At 36.2% G+C, this 18,395-nt stretch overlaps 2 protein-coding genes across 5 annotated transcripts; one reads left to right on the forward strand and one right to left on the reverse strand.

Moving 5' to 3' along the window:
* The first annotated feature begins 2,410 nt into the window (after nucleotides 1-2,410).
* LOC113742018 (protein HEADING DATE REPRESSOR 1) lies at nucleotides 2,411-5,408 on the forward strand. The gene is made up of 3 exons (XM_027269694.2): nucleotides 2,411-2,918; nucleotides 4,533-4,855; nucleotides 4,970-5,408. Exons 1-3 carry the CDS (start codon nucleotides 2,822-2,824, stop codon nucleotides 5,174-5,176), a joined length of 627 nt encoding a protein of 208 aa, XP_027125495.1. The 5' UTR covers nucleotides 2,411-2,821; the 3' UTR covers nucleotides 5,177-5,408.
* Nucleotides 5,409-5,748: 340 nt separating this feature from the next.
* LOC113742016 (uncharacterized) lies at nucleotides 5,749-9,208 on the reverse strand. 4 transcript variants are annotated; one of them, XM_072047240.1, is made up of 7 exons: nucleotides 9,065-9,208; nucleotides 8,881-9,003; nucleotides 8,359-8,619; nucleotides 8,080-8,253; nucleotides 7,864-7,970; nucleotides 6,818-7,143; nucleotides 5,749-6,594 (listed from the first exon to the last, which is right to left on the reverse strand). In XM_072047240.1, the coding sequence occupies exons 2-7, from the start codon at nucleotides 8,968-8,970 to the stop codon at nucleotides 5,984-5,986; spliced, it is 1,569 nt and encodes a 522-aa protein (XP_071903341.1). In that variant the 5' UTR covers nucleotides 8,971-9,003; nucleotides 9,065-9,208; the 3' UTR covers nucleotides 5,749-5,983. The 4 variants fall into 4 exon arrangements, with proteins under 4 accessions (XP_071903341.1, XP_027125494.1, XP_027125493.1 ...); XM_027269693.2 differs by having other exon boundaries at nucleotides 8,359-8,622; XM_027269692.2 differs by having other exon boundaries at nucleotides 8,881-9,203.
* Nucleotides 9,209-18,395: the final 9,187 nt, after the last annotated feature.

Consider the following 18,395-nt stretch of genomic DNA (forward strand, 5'->3'; position numbering starts at 1 on the left):
AAAGTGCAGCTAAATGTAAAGTTAAGAGATTTACTATATTTAACCCTAGAAAAAATCTCAAGAACGGAACAAGGAGTGGGTTATAGATTTTTGTATTTATTTTAATACATAAAGAGTAGTGGGTTATAACCAACCCTATCACCAATCAATTTAAAATTTAAGACATTCCCACTATCTATTTCATAAATTGTTTATACTTTATTATTTATACTTTAAATCCTTTTTACTCCTTAATTAAAGACAGATGCTCATTCGTATGCTATTTTAATACAATGTTACATTTTTATAATTAAGAAATATTTATCCCCAAACTAACCCTATAACCACCCCTACAAATGAGATTTGCAAATTACAATCACGTTTCAAAAAAATCACAAATGTGTAACTACATGTAAAGTTGAGGGGGTACAGTGCAACTATATGTAAAGTTAAGGGGCTTACTATATTTAACCCTAAAAAAAATTCCAAGAACGGAACAAGTAGTGAGTTATAGATTTTTGTCTAGATTTTTGTATTTATCAAATCGAATGCACAATATTTGTAAGTATTTCATTTTAACAACATTCAATTACATTCATTTTTGTTCATATATCATTCATTTTCTAAAATAAATTTCTATTATTTTTTTTATGATCTATTTTCCGAAAAAAGACAGTTCTTGAATGATATGCACATCTATCATATTTCAAACTATTGTTAGACAGATATTACATTTTAATTGTGTTAGTACAATTTTTAAACTTTTTTTATTCACCATTTTATTTTTACTTTTTCAATAATGCCAGTACCGTGCATAGCACGGGTATTCACACTAGTACACAATTATTTAGCCTTAGCGGCGGGAATATGGCACATCCGGAAGTAGTTATTTACAGCCATATGAGCCTTGGGCCTTGGCTGGCTATCCAGCGGCTAGCAATTAGTTAGTAGTAAGAGCACGTGACTGCGCATGATTTCTCGCATAATAAAACAATTATAATTTATTAACTGCACGTGACGTAGTCTTCCAGCCGTTTCAGGACCAAGAAAATTCTCCCAAACAAACATCGGCATATCCTTTAGTATTTAGGAATTTGATCCCTTCACTTTCTTTTTCTGGGCATCTCCGAAAATCCTTACAAACATTAGGTGCATTTCAGTAATTCAGAAACTGGACCCATAAATTATGAAATTAGTCTATATACGCATACTAGACGAGTTCAATAACACATTTGCAGATAGTACAAATATATTTCAAAATTACGAAATTAAGAGTATAAATAAAGTTAATACATTTTTCACAAATCGTGCTATACTAGTACCAATTTTCACTCTTATAGTTATATAAAAGAAATTAAATTAGTTAAAATTTTATCACCTCATTAGCTTTATATGAATAAATCTATGGATGTTATCACCTTAAATTTTTTTTTTACCCAAAAAAATCTAAGGATTTTATAATATAGGTTATTATTGTTTTGTATGTAACTCAAAACATATTTTATTATTCTTACAATAATTTTCAAAACTATTTTCACAATTTCAAGTATAATTCGTGAATTATAATATGCCCAAATTTTGTTACATACACAATTAGCTGAAAAATATGAATACTTCGAAAAATATTCTTGAAAGGAAAAATAATTCAACACATCCCCTACATTTCGTCAAATAAATATTTTAATCCCTCATTTTTAAAATATTAATTTTACATCCCTTATAATTTCAAATTAATAAAACTTGATTCCTACCAAGGTTTTTGATCATTTTTTAGTCTAAAATCAGACCATGTAACCCATAAACAGTTATTTTTTATATACAAAAAGGCCAGATATCACATTTTTAGTTACAAAGATGAATATAGATTATGTCAAATTCCACCTTTTCAGGAGAAAATAAATATGGTTCATGCCAGATCCTACTTTTGTAGAAGCAAAAGTGAATATAGATCAAGAAATTTGTTTAACTACAAATGAGATCTAATATTTTTTTCTCTTACAAAAATGATTATGTACGGGTCACGTGATTGATTCAAGATAAAAAAAGAAAGGTAAAAAACCTAGATTGCAATCAAATTTTATCGACTTGATTTTGTAAAGGACGTAAATTTATTATTTTAAAAGTGAAGGATAAAAAATTCATTTAACAAAATGTGATGAATATTTTAAATAATTTTTCCTTCTTGAAATGTACGAAATATAAAATAATTATCCATACAAACCACCGGACCAGTATGATACGAGTATAATACAAATTTGTACAAACTCGGCCGAACAGATATACCACTTACCACACATGAAAAACGCGACAACAACCTTTGCCTCAGTAATTTCAAATTTTCAATCAATCAAATTTTATTTAAATTTTAAATTAAAAAAAATAAAATACCAACTGAAAATGGGGTCCACCAAGAAAGACAAATCTAGGCCGTCCAAAGCCATTGACGATTCCGTCAGCCACCTCTCTCTTTGGGTGATGAATTTGATGCCAGGAAAAACTCGAGTGCTAAATGCTAATCCTCTCTCTCTCATTTCCCACATCCGTCCGTGTTGATGATTCAATATTCTCTCACTTCATCGGCTTGTGTAATAACAACCTTCTTCTTCTCGCCTACTCCAACTCCTAACAAAGCCTACTATTTCCTCAACAGCAACAGACTTAAATTAGTACTGCTACTACTATAATTAGCAGCTAAGGTCTGAAGAGGCAGATATAATTTCTACTACTAAAAAAAAAAAAGATCTTTTCTTTCCTTGTTATCTTATGAGTCCATAAAATAAAAGGAAGAAATAGCTTTTGATGGTCAGCTCTTGACTTGTAAGTCGGATAAGGTACGAATGCTATGGAGGAACCAAATAAGAAGGTGGAGCAGACTTTGATCAATGGATTCTCTCCTGTTTCTTCTGCTCCTGTTTTCTGGAAATCCAGGAGAAGGGCAGGTTAGCTACCCTTTTGATTCTTGTGCTTAATTATCCTTTTCTCTTCGCATCCTTGGGGTCAAATTTTGTTTTGAATTTGTGGGGTTTAAGGATCAACCCATGGTTTGATGAGGGGTTGCAGGATGCAAATGACTGTAGAACCGTAGATCTCTTCATGCAAAGGCTAAGACTTGGGAAGAATTGTTTGCTTTCTTGACATTTGAAGCTTGGAGTATTTTCTGCTTTGGTTCTTCTTTTTTGTCGGCTAAATCATTTGCAAAACTAATCCCAACAATTAACTCTGACAATTTGACACAACTGCTCCGAGATTAAGCAGCTTAGCCCTTAACCTTATCTCTGCGACTCCTCCTCCTCCCTTTTTCTTTTTCTTTTTTTTTTTTCCCCTTTTCTGGGGTTGGGAACTTGCTGCTGGGATGTGTACTCTGGACATGGGCGATGATTGTGAAGTGGGATCTTCCCATGTGGATGGGGTGATGCGGTTGTGGGTTAGGGAAGGGAAGCGTACAGCTGCACCACCAAGACTTGGTCTGACTTTGCTCCCACGTCACTTCATTACTCATGATTTAGGTTGGAGTTAGCTAGCAAATCAACCTCAAAGAAAATACTACTATTAGAAAAGAAAATAAATAAATAAAAAGGATGGGAGAAAATGGATTGTCCATCTACAATCCTCCCCGTCTGATTGGAATTTTATGTTTACCCCTAAAGATTTTTTTTTGAAAAAGAAATTTCTTTTTAGACTATGAAATGACCACCTCATGATTAGTTGGCTTTAAAGTTTTGTTGATGATTTATTTGAGATAATTATTGTAGCATTTTTTATGATGTGATGCATGTGAGATAAAAAGGTAATTGAAAAAATAAAAAGGTAATTGGAATCTGTGAAGCAAATTATTTTATCTGAAATCATGCCAATCCAAACAAACCCACATTTGATTTTTCCGTCACCAAAATAAGTATTTTTCTCCTCCACAGTTTTTCCGCTATTAAGATTCTACATTTGATTTTAAGATCATCTATACCTAATGTTAAGAATCTTTTTCTTCTCTGTGACATTTTTCTATGGTGAAACTTCTGATCATAGTTAATGATTGTAAACTTGTGATCTTAGTTAAGTCATAATCGCAATTTCAATCACTTAATGTAATAGCTGTAATATTTTCAAACCAGTATGAGAAGATCAAAATTTTGCCAATACTAAATTGCAGTTTGCTCAGTAAAGTAGAGTCTATTAACTGGAGACCTGCAAGCATTTGACTCTGGAATACCTCTTCAGACTAAAAACTAAACCAAACTAATACTAGTTATTTTTAAAGACTCTGAGACTAGGTTCACGTTTACAAGTTTAACTTCTTCATAGCCTTATGGACATAGATTTCAAATAAAAGGGTGCCTCCTTCTAGTCAGAGTTTTGCCTTCTTACTTACTGCAACCCTACTTCGAAAGCACTAATTCTTGTTACTTACTATAGCATCTATTTAGCAGATTATAGAAGGCAGCAATCTTGAGCTCTTTGCGATTCCCATCTTGCTTACTGCCTTAGTAAAAATACTTTGAAACTAAGCATATTTTTTCCTGGAGAGATTCCTGCTGAACGTTTGCATCTTCCTGCAGTCAGCGTGAAGTATTTAGACAAACCAACAGAAAATGATGCTGATAAACCTCCAGAAACACAGGAAAATCCCACCGCTGAGGCAATGCAGGAGGATTCAACCCCTGTTGTTCTATCAGAGAAGAGGAAGGCACTCTTTGAACCACTGGAACCCATGACAAATATAAATGGTCGTAGACCATCCGCTGAAATGTTACTTCCCCCACCGGACTTTGATGCAGCAACTTATCCCAAAGGCTGGCTGATTGGCAAGAAGAGGAAGCTTGTGAATGTTGATGTTGTGGAAAGCATGCGCAGGATTGCCGTCCAGGAAATGAATAGAAAGGTGGTGTTCTCGGTAGCCTCTTTGAGTACTAGAGCAAATATTGCTCTTTTTACTCGAAAACGCCGGTTGTCCTCTCACAGGATGTAACAACTAATTACATTATTTCGTTTGCAGGATAGGGAGATTGATGGTCTGAATGAGCAGTTAGAAGGGGATGCTCGGTGCCTTGAGCATTTGCAACTCCAGCTGCTGGAGGAACGGAGCAAGCGATCTGAAGTTGAGCGTCAAAATGCAATGCTGCAAAACCAAATTACAATGCTCATGGACATGTTACAGGAGAATGACGACGTAGATGATGATGAAGGTGGAGAGGAGCCTTGATTTTTTCGTTCTTTCTTCAATAGTAGGAACTAGTCATATGGACTTTTCTTCTGGGGAGTATTATTTTATTTTGCATATACGGTTGGCACAATATTTATTTTGTAATTTTGAGACTTATGCGGTCATGTGTGTGTATAATTAGTTCACATATATTTCACAACTAGCATAAATTGTATACTGTAAATCTTCTTAATGTTCTTAATGAAAGTGTGAGGAACGCTTTGCAAGTCAACCAGAACAACTCTGCGCTTTGAGCTCTATTTTGCATGCAGCCGACTTTTCGCTTGACTAATCGATCAAAGACTCTGCCTTTAGTTTCTTATACTTGTCATTTTACATTCACACGCTCTACCTTTGGTTTCTTATGCTCATCATTTTTGTCGTTCATAAATCAAGAGGTCTTTGATTGTGAATCTAAGCAGCAGATAAGCACGGAAACCCACTTCAGGGTAAGTCCTTACCTGTGGAAAATTATGCAATCACCACCATGCACTGAGCACATGGATGTATGTAGTTTCTGATTGCCAGAAAGGAAGCCTCGGATTCATATGTATACTAGAGATGTTCTTCGATAAGATAAAACTGCACATTTTCCACTTTCCACTTAGATAATGTGATATCAGCTACACCCAATACCAAATCTACAACCCAACAAGCATAACACAAAAAGAAAAACATTTAGGATTCTTCATCAATGAGAATCTCCGAATCCACCACGGTATGCAAATTGCAGCAAAAGACCCTAACGTATGTATATGTACAGGTTTCTGGGTAAGGAACTTCACTGGTAGACCCGAAGGACACATGCTACCGAGCTTGATTGTCAACATCTTCTGAGATGTTGAATAAGAACTGAGGCAGAGATGCTATCCTTGGAAGATTTAGCAGCAAGTCCCCAACAGAGTCCTTTCTAGACATAGGAGGAGGCTGCTTGCACCCTAAGATATCTTCCATTTCCCCCTCAGCTACGGCAGACTTTTCATCGATGTTGCTTCCACTGGCCTGTAAAGTAAAGCTTGAATCATCTATTCTCTTATCCATCACCAACACATCAGAAATGCTCTCACTTTTAGATGGCAATATTTGGCCTGTCATAGGGTCTTTCTGCAGAAGACAGCACAGAGAATTGACCCTTGACATGAGAGACTTTTCATCAGAAGCTGGCACGTATTGAGAGTCACTAAACAAACATCGGTTAATTTCTTCCAGGATCTCCAGCCCTTGTCGTTCGTCACTTGAGAGGATGAAATTGTCAGATGTCCTCTGCTCTGATATCCGATTTTCAAGATGGCTCACAAGATCACTCATAGACATAGAAGAATGCAACCCCGGTACTCTGATCTGATGCCAGCTGCTAAGTTCCTTCCATTGCTCTCCTCCACTATTTTTTATTTCTTCAATTACATGCGTATCCATTACTGAATAAATCAAAACACAGAGTCAAATACTACTAGAGAGACGCGACTACATATATAAACCTCCTTGGAGGAAAAGAAATACTCTGTACAGATTATAAATCAAATGAAAATGACATTTTACATATCAAATTTTTAGTAAATATCAAATTTTTAGAAATACTCTGGTCAGAAACTTTTAGTAAATATCAAATTTTGGTTCAAGACTATTAAAAGGACCGGTTACCTGAGCTGGGTGATGGTGTTTCATGTCTAATAGATTCTCGAGGTCTACTAACAGTGTCTTGTTCATTCCTCGAAGAAGATGATTGACCACCTGATGGTGATGCTGCATCCCTCAGGTTGAAGAAAGTGGGACTCTCATGATTGTTCAAATCAAATGCAGCTTTGTTTTCACTTGGGTCATCAAACACAGAGATTCTGGGTTCAAAATATGGAGAATCCAACGTTATCTCTCCTTGTTTACTCAGGAAGTTAAGACGAGGATCACATTGAATAAGCTTTTCGAAATGCTTTCCCAACAAGCCTTGTGGACACTGCAGAAAATGACGCCTGCCAGAAATCCCAGAAAAAATGCCAATCAATGGTGAGTCAGACCATTGCTATATTGCACTTAGTCTCCAGAGATTGAGCAAAACATCGAAAAGAAAAAACTGTCACTTTAAAAAAAAAAAAAAATTAGAGTATCTCTCATCTCTTAATATCTTTAGTATCAAAAAGCTACCAAATATATTTCAAATGTCCAATTTGGGATTACCCCTCTCCCCTGTTTCTTCTCCCCCACCCAATAAAAAAAAAATCATCTCTTTGGTGATAAAGGGAGAAATGCTAAGAGCACAGAAGGCTAGAATAGAGTAAGTCCAACAATTGAAATTCAGTCGTGAGTCGCTGATACTCATAAAAGTCAGCATTTCGCTCTAAATGCTCGTAAGATAGGAACTTGGAAGTCAACATCAGAGAAGAGAGGTGTATGCAGACTATTGTTCAGATACATCTGCGGTCAAGGCAGTATAGCTGTGGTGATAACAAATCGCTATCTACATAATGCTGAGATGTTACTGAGAAAGTCAAACAACCACCTAAGAAATAACAAATTGATGAAGTAACTCAAATGGTACAAATCAAAATGTGGGGGTGGAGAACAAAAACTCCTTGCTACATAAATAAGCAAATAGGACACATACAGTATGGAACAAGTAGCTTGTTGCCTAAAAAGTGCCATTTAAAAATGGCAACACAATAAACTCATGAATGAATGAGAGATTACCATACCTTTGTATGCTGGCCTGACCCCCAGTAAAATCAGATGTTGCCTGCCACAGGGTATGCTTCCTAGGCTGTGGATTTGTCTCCCTAAAGAAAAGAGGTTGTCTTGCAAGCTACACCATTTAAAAAAAAAAAAAAAAAAAAAACATGTTTTCACTATAAAAAGTTCATAATAACGACATACAGTGTAATTAACAAAGGCACAGTAAGTGTTGTTAATACCACTACATCCAAAGTCCCCGGTCCATCATCAGGATAATTCCCCTTCAAAGCCATTATATCAGACCATTGAATTTCAATCTTATTCTTGAGCCCGCCATCAAGAACCTCCCATACAAGCTTATGCTTTGCAAAATAACACTTTGCTACCAAATCCCCTTCATATCTTGACTTATACTAGAAATTAGAACAAAGATATGCAATCAAAATTAACGAAATCATAAGCAATCCAATAAAACAAGTTTCTAAAATCCATGATCAAATGCAAATGTATAAATATACCTCCCAGGTCCCAATTCGCAGAATCGTTGCTGGAAAATTTGAGGCCTTGAGCTTCTCAGAGGAACCAGAAGCAGCGGCCCCTTTAAGCTCTTTTTTACTGGAACTTGCACCCTTAGGTGAATTAGCTTGAGAAAGCCTCATTTGGATCAATTCCAAAAGGGAAGGACTTTTCCTCAGCCTCAATCCCAATGGACTCGGCTCGTCTAATGGGTTATACTGAGCCGGCGGTGCCACTGGAAAGCCACCCACTTCCCCAGTTCCCTGCTGCAACAGTCAAACCCCCCGAAAGTACATCAGAAATTGAACTTTCCAATCATACAGACAAAACCACATAGAATAAAACAAGGAAAAAAAACCCAAAATTCACATAAACTCCTAAAAACTGAGAGATGTTCAAGATCCAATTAATTGGAGTTAATCCGATTCAATATATATATATATACATACAAACTTAAAGCGGAAGACAAAACCCCAACACTTCTACAAGTATACATGAGAGAGACAAAGAGAAAAATTACGAACTTGAAGCGAAGAAGAGTGTTTGGATCGCTTATTAAGAGGGCCATATTCTTCTTCCAAAGGGTCTTCAAGTTCCCTCTTCACTGCCGCCATTTCCCCTCTCTGCAACTCGCCGCTTTTCGTCGCCTGAACCATCAAATCAGAAAACTACAAAACTGGAATCGCCCAAATCAATAGGAAAACTCACCAAGTCAAAGCAAAGAGTTTGCCCTAAACAACCAAAGAACGACAGATCTCTCCAATCTCAATTTTTCTTCAAAGCTTTGAATGGAAATTTCTACTGCTTCGCCTTTAAACAAAGTGGCTGCTAAGAAAACTAGGCGTAAAAAGCTTCTGACGCGACTCACACGTGTCACCAACACGCGCTGCTACTAACCTTGCACGTGCAATACCCTCACTCTCCACAGCAACCGCGTGCAATGCAGGGGTAACAAATGGAGTAAGAGTAGAAAATGTGTGGTCCAGATGAGTTCTTTTCCAATTATTGAAAATGAATTTTGTAAAGGTTTTCTCAAAATTTGGTCATTTTGCAAAAGATATCATTGGGTTGCTTGTGCTAGGGGTGGGTAAAATTATCCGCTAATCCGAAAATCTGTCATATCCGATTCGATCTGATCTAAAAATTAGGATAATCGATTTTTATTATTTGATCGGGTCAAAAGAGGGTCGGGTACCAGCTAAGATGCGGGGCGGGTTAGAGTCACATAATTAAAAATCCGCGGGTACCCAATCCGCGCCCGCATATATATTTTTTATTTTATTTTTATTATTATACACATACTATAAAATAATAAGAACTAAATAAGTAATTTTATTGAACAAATTGCAATACAAATATGAGAGACTATAGTTTATTTACAAGATTCATTTGTAGAGGCCATGATCTTATATTTTATAGAAAAAGTTTAATTAATGTGGAACATATATATTAAAAATTGTGCTACTTATTTCAAACTTTTATTAATTTCGAATTCTTTTAATTTTTTTCCTTTATCTTATATTTTCTTCACATGCTTGTTTCTTGGTGGGAAACCTTTTTTTAGAAAAAAAAATTTATTAAATCTTAGATTAATGTGTAAAATATAAAATTAAATTGGTATAAATTATTTTTTTAAAATTAAATAATAAATTGGGCGAAGCGGGTACCCGCTGATCCGACCCTATCTCAACGGGTACCCGCTAATATGCGGGACGGGTAAGGGTCAAAAAATGACTGACCCGCAAGGTGCGGGTCAGATCAGTCAAATGGTGAATGAGGCGGGTACCTGACCCGCTCCCACCCCTAACTTGTGCCTTTAGGTTACCAAATAAATAAACTCTTTATGCAATACTATTAATTTTTACTGCTCAATTTCAAAATTACACAAGTTACTTGCTATCAATTACAACTCATATACGTTTATATTACCGCGTCGAATTTAAAACTTGGCCTTAGACTCTCGCTGATTATACTATGGCCTAATCTAAAGTAGTTTCTATCAAATGTTATACAATTTTCATCAATAGCTCATCTTTTTTAATTCAAGAAAAATGGCAAACTTTACAAGAGAAGAGATGAAAAATTTAGATCTTGAGAGTCGAATCAGAGACCCCATTTTAATGTCCACTCAGAATTAGCTCCTTCTAATTTAGCCTGTCTCTTCTGATGATAACAGATATATATAGTAGTGAATCCCGCCCGATTCATACTTCTTTAGATTCTGTTTAAATTATATTTTTCATGATTTTTTTTAAAATTTTGTAAAAATATTTAATTTTTTAGATTACTTTTTACTTCACATGTATTACATCCAAAAAAAAAAAAATGTGTTAAGTGTATTTTATTCTACAAACAATTACTAAAAAAAAAAAACATCCATAGAGGTTCCAAAACCATGGAATCCTATTTCAAGTGTTGGCCTGTCGGGGGAATAGAAATTAGAAAGATCACGTGAGCGCAGTGGATAAAGTGCGGGGACCGCACATGAGAACGTTCTGCTCGTCTAGTAGTACAATACAATGCAGACAAATTTAGAGAGATGGAACGTAGGGAGATGGTGGAGGTTGGCGGTGGTGGGATGGTTGAGATGATAATGTCTGTACACGTGGAGAAATCCAGTTGCGTGTATTGACACGTGAGCAACCCAAGTGGATAATGTTTGTGAGTTATTATTGTCTCATTTTTTGTCCTATTGCGTAGGTTACGTAATCCACACGCGTTCGCTTCTGGTACTTGGCGGCGGCAACTGCATCACGCGCTGTTTCGTTGCTTTCTTTTCAAAAGATCACGCGCGTGATGCTCTTTTTGGCTGGCAAGTTTTATAGTTACTCTCCAAAATTTGATTACTGAAAACTATTGACATGTGCAGTTTTTGATTATGATATTGATGTTGAATTCGGACATAAAGGATAAGAGCAGTAATTTCTTAATGGGAAAAAGAAAAAAAAAAACCTCTTGCTTATCTCTTGCCTTTTGGGCCCTTTTAGCTTCTGCCATTTTGGGCTCTTGTAGTTTCTATTTATGGTTAGAGCAGATTTTTTGCTTTTAGGACAGCGTCCACTGAGATTGATGTTGTTGCCAAAATGAACGAATAAATAAATAAATGCTTTTATCTAAAGTTTTATATAAAAGATTTTATCCATTCTTCAATTCATCTCATCATGCAATATAACATTATTAATTTCTTCAAATCTACTCTCAACTGAGCAATGTTGTTCTAGCTATAATATATTACTAATCTTTTTCACTTCCTTCTTTTTCCCCTTCCATGACATCCAATATAATATAATATAATAGTTGAGAAGAAAAAGTCATACTACTAGGCTTTGTAGGAGAAGAATCCTCGGTGGGAGGTCTGGAGTATGGACCACGTATATGCTAAAAGAGGCCCGTTCACGTGCTAATTGACCCTTGTTACCAGTCGAAGGACCAACACATTTTCCAAAATTGAAAATTTGGGCTTCAAGGCCCAATAAGTAATCAACATCAAGGCCCAACGAATGTACATCTTCCAATCTACATTTTCTTTAGAACGGTAAAGGCAAATTGCTATTGAGTCCTTTGCTGAAAATTCATTGATGTTTTTGTCCACTACATTTTATTTTCCTTCACGGTCGCCTAGTTAGTGTTTTTTTTTTTCCCTTACTAGGAAGGGTAGCCAGGAAGGTGGGCTTAGAAGTGCAAATGAGTCAAGCTTACTTGAGGTGCTGCAAGTTTGGTCGATCAAAGTTTGAACTTGAACTTTCATTGATCGAGTTTGAACTCGAGTTCAATCTGATTGAATTACTTAATGAGTCGAGTTCAAACTTAATATTTGAAGATTGAAAACTCGTTGAGCTTAATCGAGTTCAATCAACCTTCACATATATATATATATATATATATATTATTTTTAGGATAAAAAGTCTATTTTGTCTTTTGCTTAAAATTATATAAATTTATATTTATCAAAGATATGATATGGTCCAAACGATTTTGTCTCACTTACATAATGCAAAGTGAATGTTAGCTCTTTGCGAGGTGTTGTCCCCTTTTGTTCGGAGAAAATTGCTACGTTTTCGGTAAATACATTTTCCAATCACTTTTTACCTTATATATATCAAATCGTTTCAATAATTTTTCTATAAAAAATCTAGAAAAATGCGATCCAAACAAATCTGTCTCCAAATATTCTATTATTGGTAGTACAATAGTACTAATATACTACTGTTAAGTTAGCCCAGCTGTGGAAAGTATTTGTTATTCGGCCAATTAATGCGATTCCAGTGAAGCCACCACAAGTGTTTGGTATACCCGTGAGCTACTCTTTGCCTAAATCTTCTCTAAACATTTATAAACCTGAGCTGGTTTATGTTTGAACAAGGATAATGCCGGAGAAATTCCAGACGCAAACAACACAATTTGTCTAATTAATGCAAAAGCCACACGAGCTAAATATATATAGATGTAAACATTCCTGTAGCAGGAAGGTTTTAAAACTTCCTATGCATAGCAAAGAGACAATAATATGTGTTAGCTTAGCTATGTGGGACATTTTCTCTCTTTTGAGTTGTAATTCTACTGCTGCAGTATCAGAGACAAGGAATTTAATCCTCCGCTTGTGATGGTTAATGTTATGTCATGTACATTTTACTTTTCTTTTTTTTTTCTTCTTTCTTGATATATATATATATATATATATTTCTAAGTATGCGATTGCAAAAAAATATTTCCAAGTACCGTGCATGATTAAGGACCATTGTACTTTATGTGTAATCTTTACACATTAATTAATTTGTTATTGAATTTACGTGAAGCAAAAACGAAGGGCGCACCCCAGGAGGACGGAAGGTAATGCAAATATTGATCCTTTTTTTTTTTGTTCTTACGATAAGTCTTGATCAAATATATTTCTTCATCATTATGCATTCTTCTGTTTTATCCAAACTAAACACAAGAATATTTTGCTTTGTTGATAAGTTTATCATAGAATTTTGCTTGGTTGGAGAATTTTGCTGATATGTTCTTGGCTACTAATAAAACTTACCTATCCAAAAAAAAGTAAGGGCAAATCGTCAATTTGGTCCCTAAACTTTTTCACTTAAACCAATTTAGTCCTTCACGGTTTTTTTTCACCAATTTAGTTCTCAAACAATTTTATCAAGTCCAATGTAGGACTTTTTGGGCGGCGCCACCACATTTTATGTATTTTTCACGGCGGACCAGGGGTATAATTGGAATGACAGGTATAATTGTCTAAACACCTTGACTAGAATGGCAGCTCTGTCACGATTAGCAAAAGAAACCCCTGCAAATCGACTTCTTCAGAGCTCATAGGAATTAGGGCAGAAACTTCGACAAGCAGAACTGAGGGAGAGACTTCGACAAGCAGGTGAAATGCAATCAAGCAGAAATTTCGACAACTCCGCCTCAAGTTTATGTAGCAGCCAACACTCAAATCTGGATAGTCGAGTAAGTGGGCATTCGACAAGGGTGAAGGGAGAGAGGGTAGAATTCTACAATGGGAATGAAGCAGTAATTTGCCATTGCCGTGAAGAATGTAGAATTGTAACTTCATGGACAGTGACGAACCCAGGCAGAAGATTTCATGGATGTATAAATTATGGGGTAATTTTTACAATTAATCACGACATATAACTTGTATATTTTGATGTATTATATAATTTACTACAACTAATAGCTGGAATTAATGGTCATTGTAGACCCCAAAAGCCTGCAATTATTTTCTGTGGTATGATCCACCTATGCAACAGATGACAAAAAATATGATGGCGAGAATTTTGAAGAATTTGAGGAAAGCTGAGGAAGAAAATAATTTCATGAAAATTGAAATGTGTAAGCTTGAAGAAGAGAACAAGGCGCTCAAAAGTGAAATTAGGAAGTTGAAAGCAGCAAGGAAGTGGCTAATGCTGGTCGTGGTTTGCATATGTATTATGGTTATTGCTGTACTATTACCCAGTGGCAATGAAAGGAATGTCAACTTAAAAATGCTACATTAGATGTTCCTGTATGAAGTTAGAAGTTGAGTAATTGCTTCATGTAATTTGAATGCTGTAATGTTGGAATGTAGACATGGGTGTATGGAACATGTTTATGCATTAAAATGGAACATTGTCTTGAATGATGTTTTTGTAAATTAATCGAGAGATTTTGTCAGTTGTTGCTGGGCACATTTACTGAAACGAAATGGCTATAAAATGATTGAGAGATTTTGTCAGTTGTTGGGCATATTACCTTGAAAGATGTCTTTGTTAAAATTTAACAGAGATTCACCTCAAGTTGTATAAAAAATTTGACAGCATTTCATCCTAAATTTCGATAATCCCTACTCGCACAAATACCCCATATAAACTGCTAAACAACAAGAAGAAAGTCAAAGTAAATGGTATAGGAAGAGTGCGAATAGAAGTTCATAGTCATCAACATAGGTGCGACATTGCCAATATAGCAGGCTGCATTTTACTTCAGCATTGAATTCGTTTTAGACAAAATGCAGCCACATCAAATGTACAAAACACAATCGTACCAACTGTTAATCCAATTAGTATCCATTGACAAAACAGAAGCTCTTAATGTACAAAACAGAGCATATCCCACAAAATAGAAGTCTGCTGTATTCCCAAGCTCCATTAACTTGACTGGGCGACAATATCATCTTCTTCATCCAACAGCCTATGTGCCTACACAAATAAAGGCACATGTCAAAAGCCATAAACAGTCTTGTTTTAAGTCATGTCAAAATCATTGTCCAGCAAATGTGCAAGACATGCTGTTTGTTTCTGTTTTAATTACTTGAACTTACTTTCTCCTTTTTCCTAGTCATTTTTCCCTTTGATGGAGGGAATGGACCAAAAACAGTCATAGCAGCCTTTCTTTTTCTCCATGCTTGAGCTTGCCAGGTTGCACATGTTTGCCGGTTATGTCCTAAGCCATGACAGAAGGAACACTTGGTGAATTTCTTTTGCACTTCAGGTAGTTCTTCTTGACCCGATGGTTGTAAATCAATAACCTCTTGTTCATCTATAACAGCCTGTGCTTTATCACCTGACCATGAAATAAAGTTAAAACAAGTAACAAGTACAAGAATAAAATTATCATGAGTTACATGGAAAAATCCTAAATTGCTGACCACTTGGAACATCTGGCATTGAGCTAGATTCCAGAGGTACTTCAGTCGGCTCCTTCCCGAACACTTGATCTGTACATGTCAAAGCATCATTAGTTAAGTATTACACCATAAATCAGTGGATGAGGGATAGGTCAAATTACCAGATTTTTGTGGACAAGTTCTCTTGTTATGGCCAAGTGCCTTGCATTTGCTACACTTGTTGGAGTTGGACGGTGGTGGCCTTTTATTGGTAGATGCACCAAGCTCATTAGAAGGTACCAGCAGTGGACACTTTCTCACTGTATGCCCCTTTTGATAGCATTTTGTACATGTCATTCTAACAAGGCCAGATCTAGAAAGTTTGGTAACCCCCTTCGAATTAGGCCTAGGCTCTTCTGGTTCCCTTCTTCTTACTTTCTTTGGCCGACCAGGTAACTTCAACTTCAAGGGTGGTAAGACAGGATCTTTATCCGATTGCACCCAAACATTTGGACCACTCAAAGGAGCAATTGCTGGCTCATAAGCCTTCAAGTAACTTTCTTGCAAGTAGTAATGGTGAACAAGACTTTCTGGCTCTTGACCTATTAAAGAAATACAACAAATCACATGGCAGCATGGCAATCCAGTCAACTCCTATCTCCTGCAGCTACAAGTCTGCTGCTTTAAGTCCACCACATGTTTGCCTCCATACATATGTGTAACCTCAAATTTATCTTGATCAGACCATCTCGCGATGTTTGCAGCTGCTTCTGTTTTTGCCTTCTCCAGTTTCTTTTGAATTTTTGGGCAGATCTTATCACTCCTCTTCTTCATCCACTCCCTTTTTGTACGAAGCCTTTCCATTAGATAGATTCTAATAGTCTCAAGCATTCCAAGGATTGGCTTTTCCCTTGCATCCATTATGACCGAATTAAAGCTTTCACATAAATTATTAAGGAGAATGTCACACTTGGCAGCCACTCGAAAGTGTGATCTTGACCAGTGATAGGGAGAGGTGTTGTCACTTAACCACTTCCAAGCAGGTACATCATAATCCCTTAAACACTCCATATGATTTTCGAACATCCTCATGTACGATGACCTTGCACATGTCCAAAATCTTTCCTTCAATGCTTCACCCGGATGATTTTTTTTGAAGTTGTTGTGCAAGTGCCTTACACAATGTCTGTGCTCAACATCTGGAATGACTTCCTGAATTGCAGATCCTAAACCCTGCAAAATAGACAAATGCAAGTTTAGCACAATCAGTAAGCATTCATATATATGTAATAAACATATATAAACAATGTAAGTTGATCTTATTCACCTTCTGTCTATCACTTATGAAGCTCCAATTTCTTTGATCATTGATAGATAGGTCATATTTCAAGAATTCAATAAACCACTTCCACGACCTCTTATTTTCTGCTTCAACTACTGCATATGCAACTGGATAAACACAGTCATTTGGATCTATCCCAACTGCAGTTAATAACACACCCGGATGTGGACCTCTCAAGTGGCAACCATCAACTCCAATTATCTTCCTACAACCAGATTTAAATCCTCTCTTTAGTGCCTCGAAGCAAATGTAAAGTCTCTGAAATCTTTGTTTTTCAGAATCTTTATCTAATGTAGTTTCCATATACACTGTAGAACCAGGATTTGCCTTCATTAGTTCCTCACAATAATCCCACAATCTGTTGTACTGATCTTTGTAGCTCCCATGGATCAAAATTTTTGCCTTCATGAATGTCTTATAAACTTGAGGTTTAGTAATGTTTACATTCAGCTCTGCATGTACCTTATCCTTGAACTCAGAAACTGTTATTCTCTTGTTCATCCTTAGGAAGTCCACATATTTTCTTGCTAAGAAACCTGAGGTAGCTCTCTTGTGGTAAAAGGTCCTGCCACATGTGTGTGCTGGACCCATTGTCTTGATTGCAATGGAATCATCACCTTCATCAATTTTAGAAGCAAACAACATCCACTTACAATGTTCAGCTTTGCATTTCACCCTCATTCTATGCTTATCATGCTTCACCCACTTTATATCCTTCCCCCATTTGACTGCATAATTGTCAACTGCCATCTTGAATAGCTGCTTATCATCAAATTGTTGACCAACATGAAATTTTGGATCATTCATGTCCATTTCTGGTCGGAATCTGACCAGTTTGGGCTTCTTCCTTGTGCTATCTTCATCGGAGGAATCAGTCACACTATTTAGGTCATCTGACACCATCGAATCAGATTCCTCATGAACTGGAATCTGATCTCCTTCATCAACGTGTAGGTGTGAATTAGAAGTTGCTTTGACTCTGATTTTTTTTTTATTGGGTGCTGCTGCCTGTCTTGCTTCTTTCTTTGCCTTTCTGTTTCTACTTTGACAATTTCCTGTTGGCAATTTATCCATTGCAGCACCTAACTCCTGATATGGAGCCACAACTGAAGTTCGAAAAATGACATCATCATCATCTTCACTGAAATCATAGTCACTATCATGGAACTTTTCACCCTCCATTGAGTCTGAGTTTACAGCATCATTAGCCTCATCCGCATCACCTTGTTCTACTTCAGCAGCCTGACAAGTTTCCTGGTTCTTCTTCTCAAGCTCTTTTATTTTCTCCACATGAACAGGAATTTCCTCTATGTCAGCAACATCAACATCCTCAAATGTTATGTCTACAAAGAAGTCATCTTCTTCTTCTATTTCTGTAGCATTACAACTGTTTGATGCAACTGCACTCTCACATTTACTATCTATCAATCTAATGTGAAACTCAGAAACAACATAAACTTCTGCTTCTCCATTTTGCTTGCCTATACAAGCCATGTCAGTTGCTGCATCATCAGAATCTATTTTTCTCAACACAAGTCCACCACCTTCAGTTGGAATTCTATACATCATTGTTACATTTGCAGGATATCCAAGATAATAGCAAAAGTCAG

The sequence above is a fragment of the Coffea arabica genome, chromosome 4e (assembly GCF_036785885.1).
Source record: "Coffea arabica cultivar ET-39 chromosome 4e, Coffea Arabica ET-39 HiFi, whole genome shotgun sequence".
In the NCBI taxonomy this organism is placed as follows: Eukaryota; Viridiplantae; Streptophyta; class Magnoliopsida; order Gentianales; family Rubiaceae; genus Coffea; species Coffea arabica.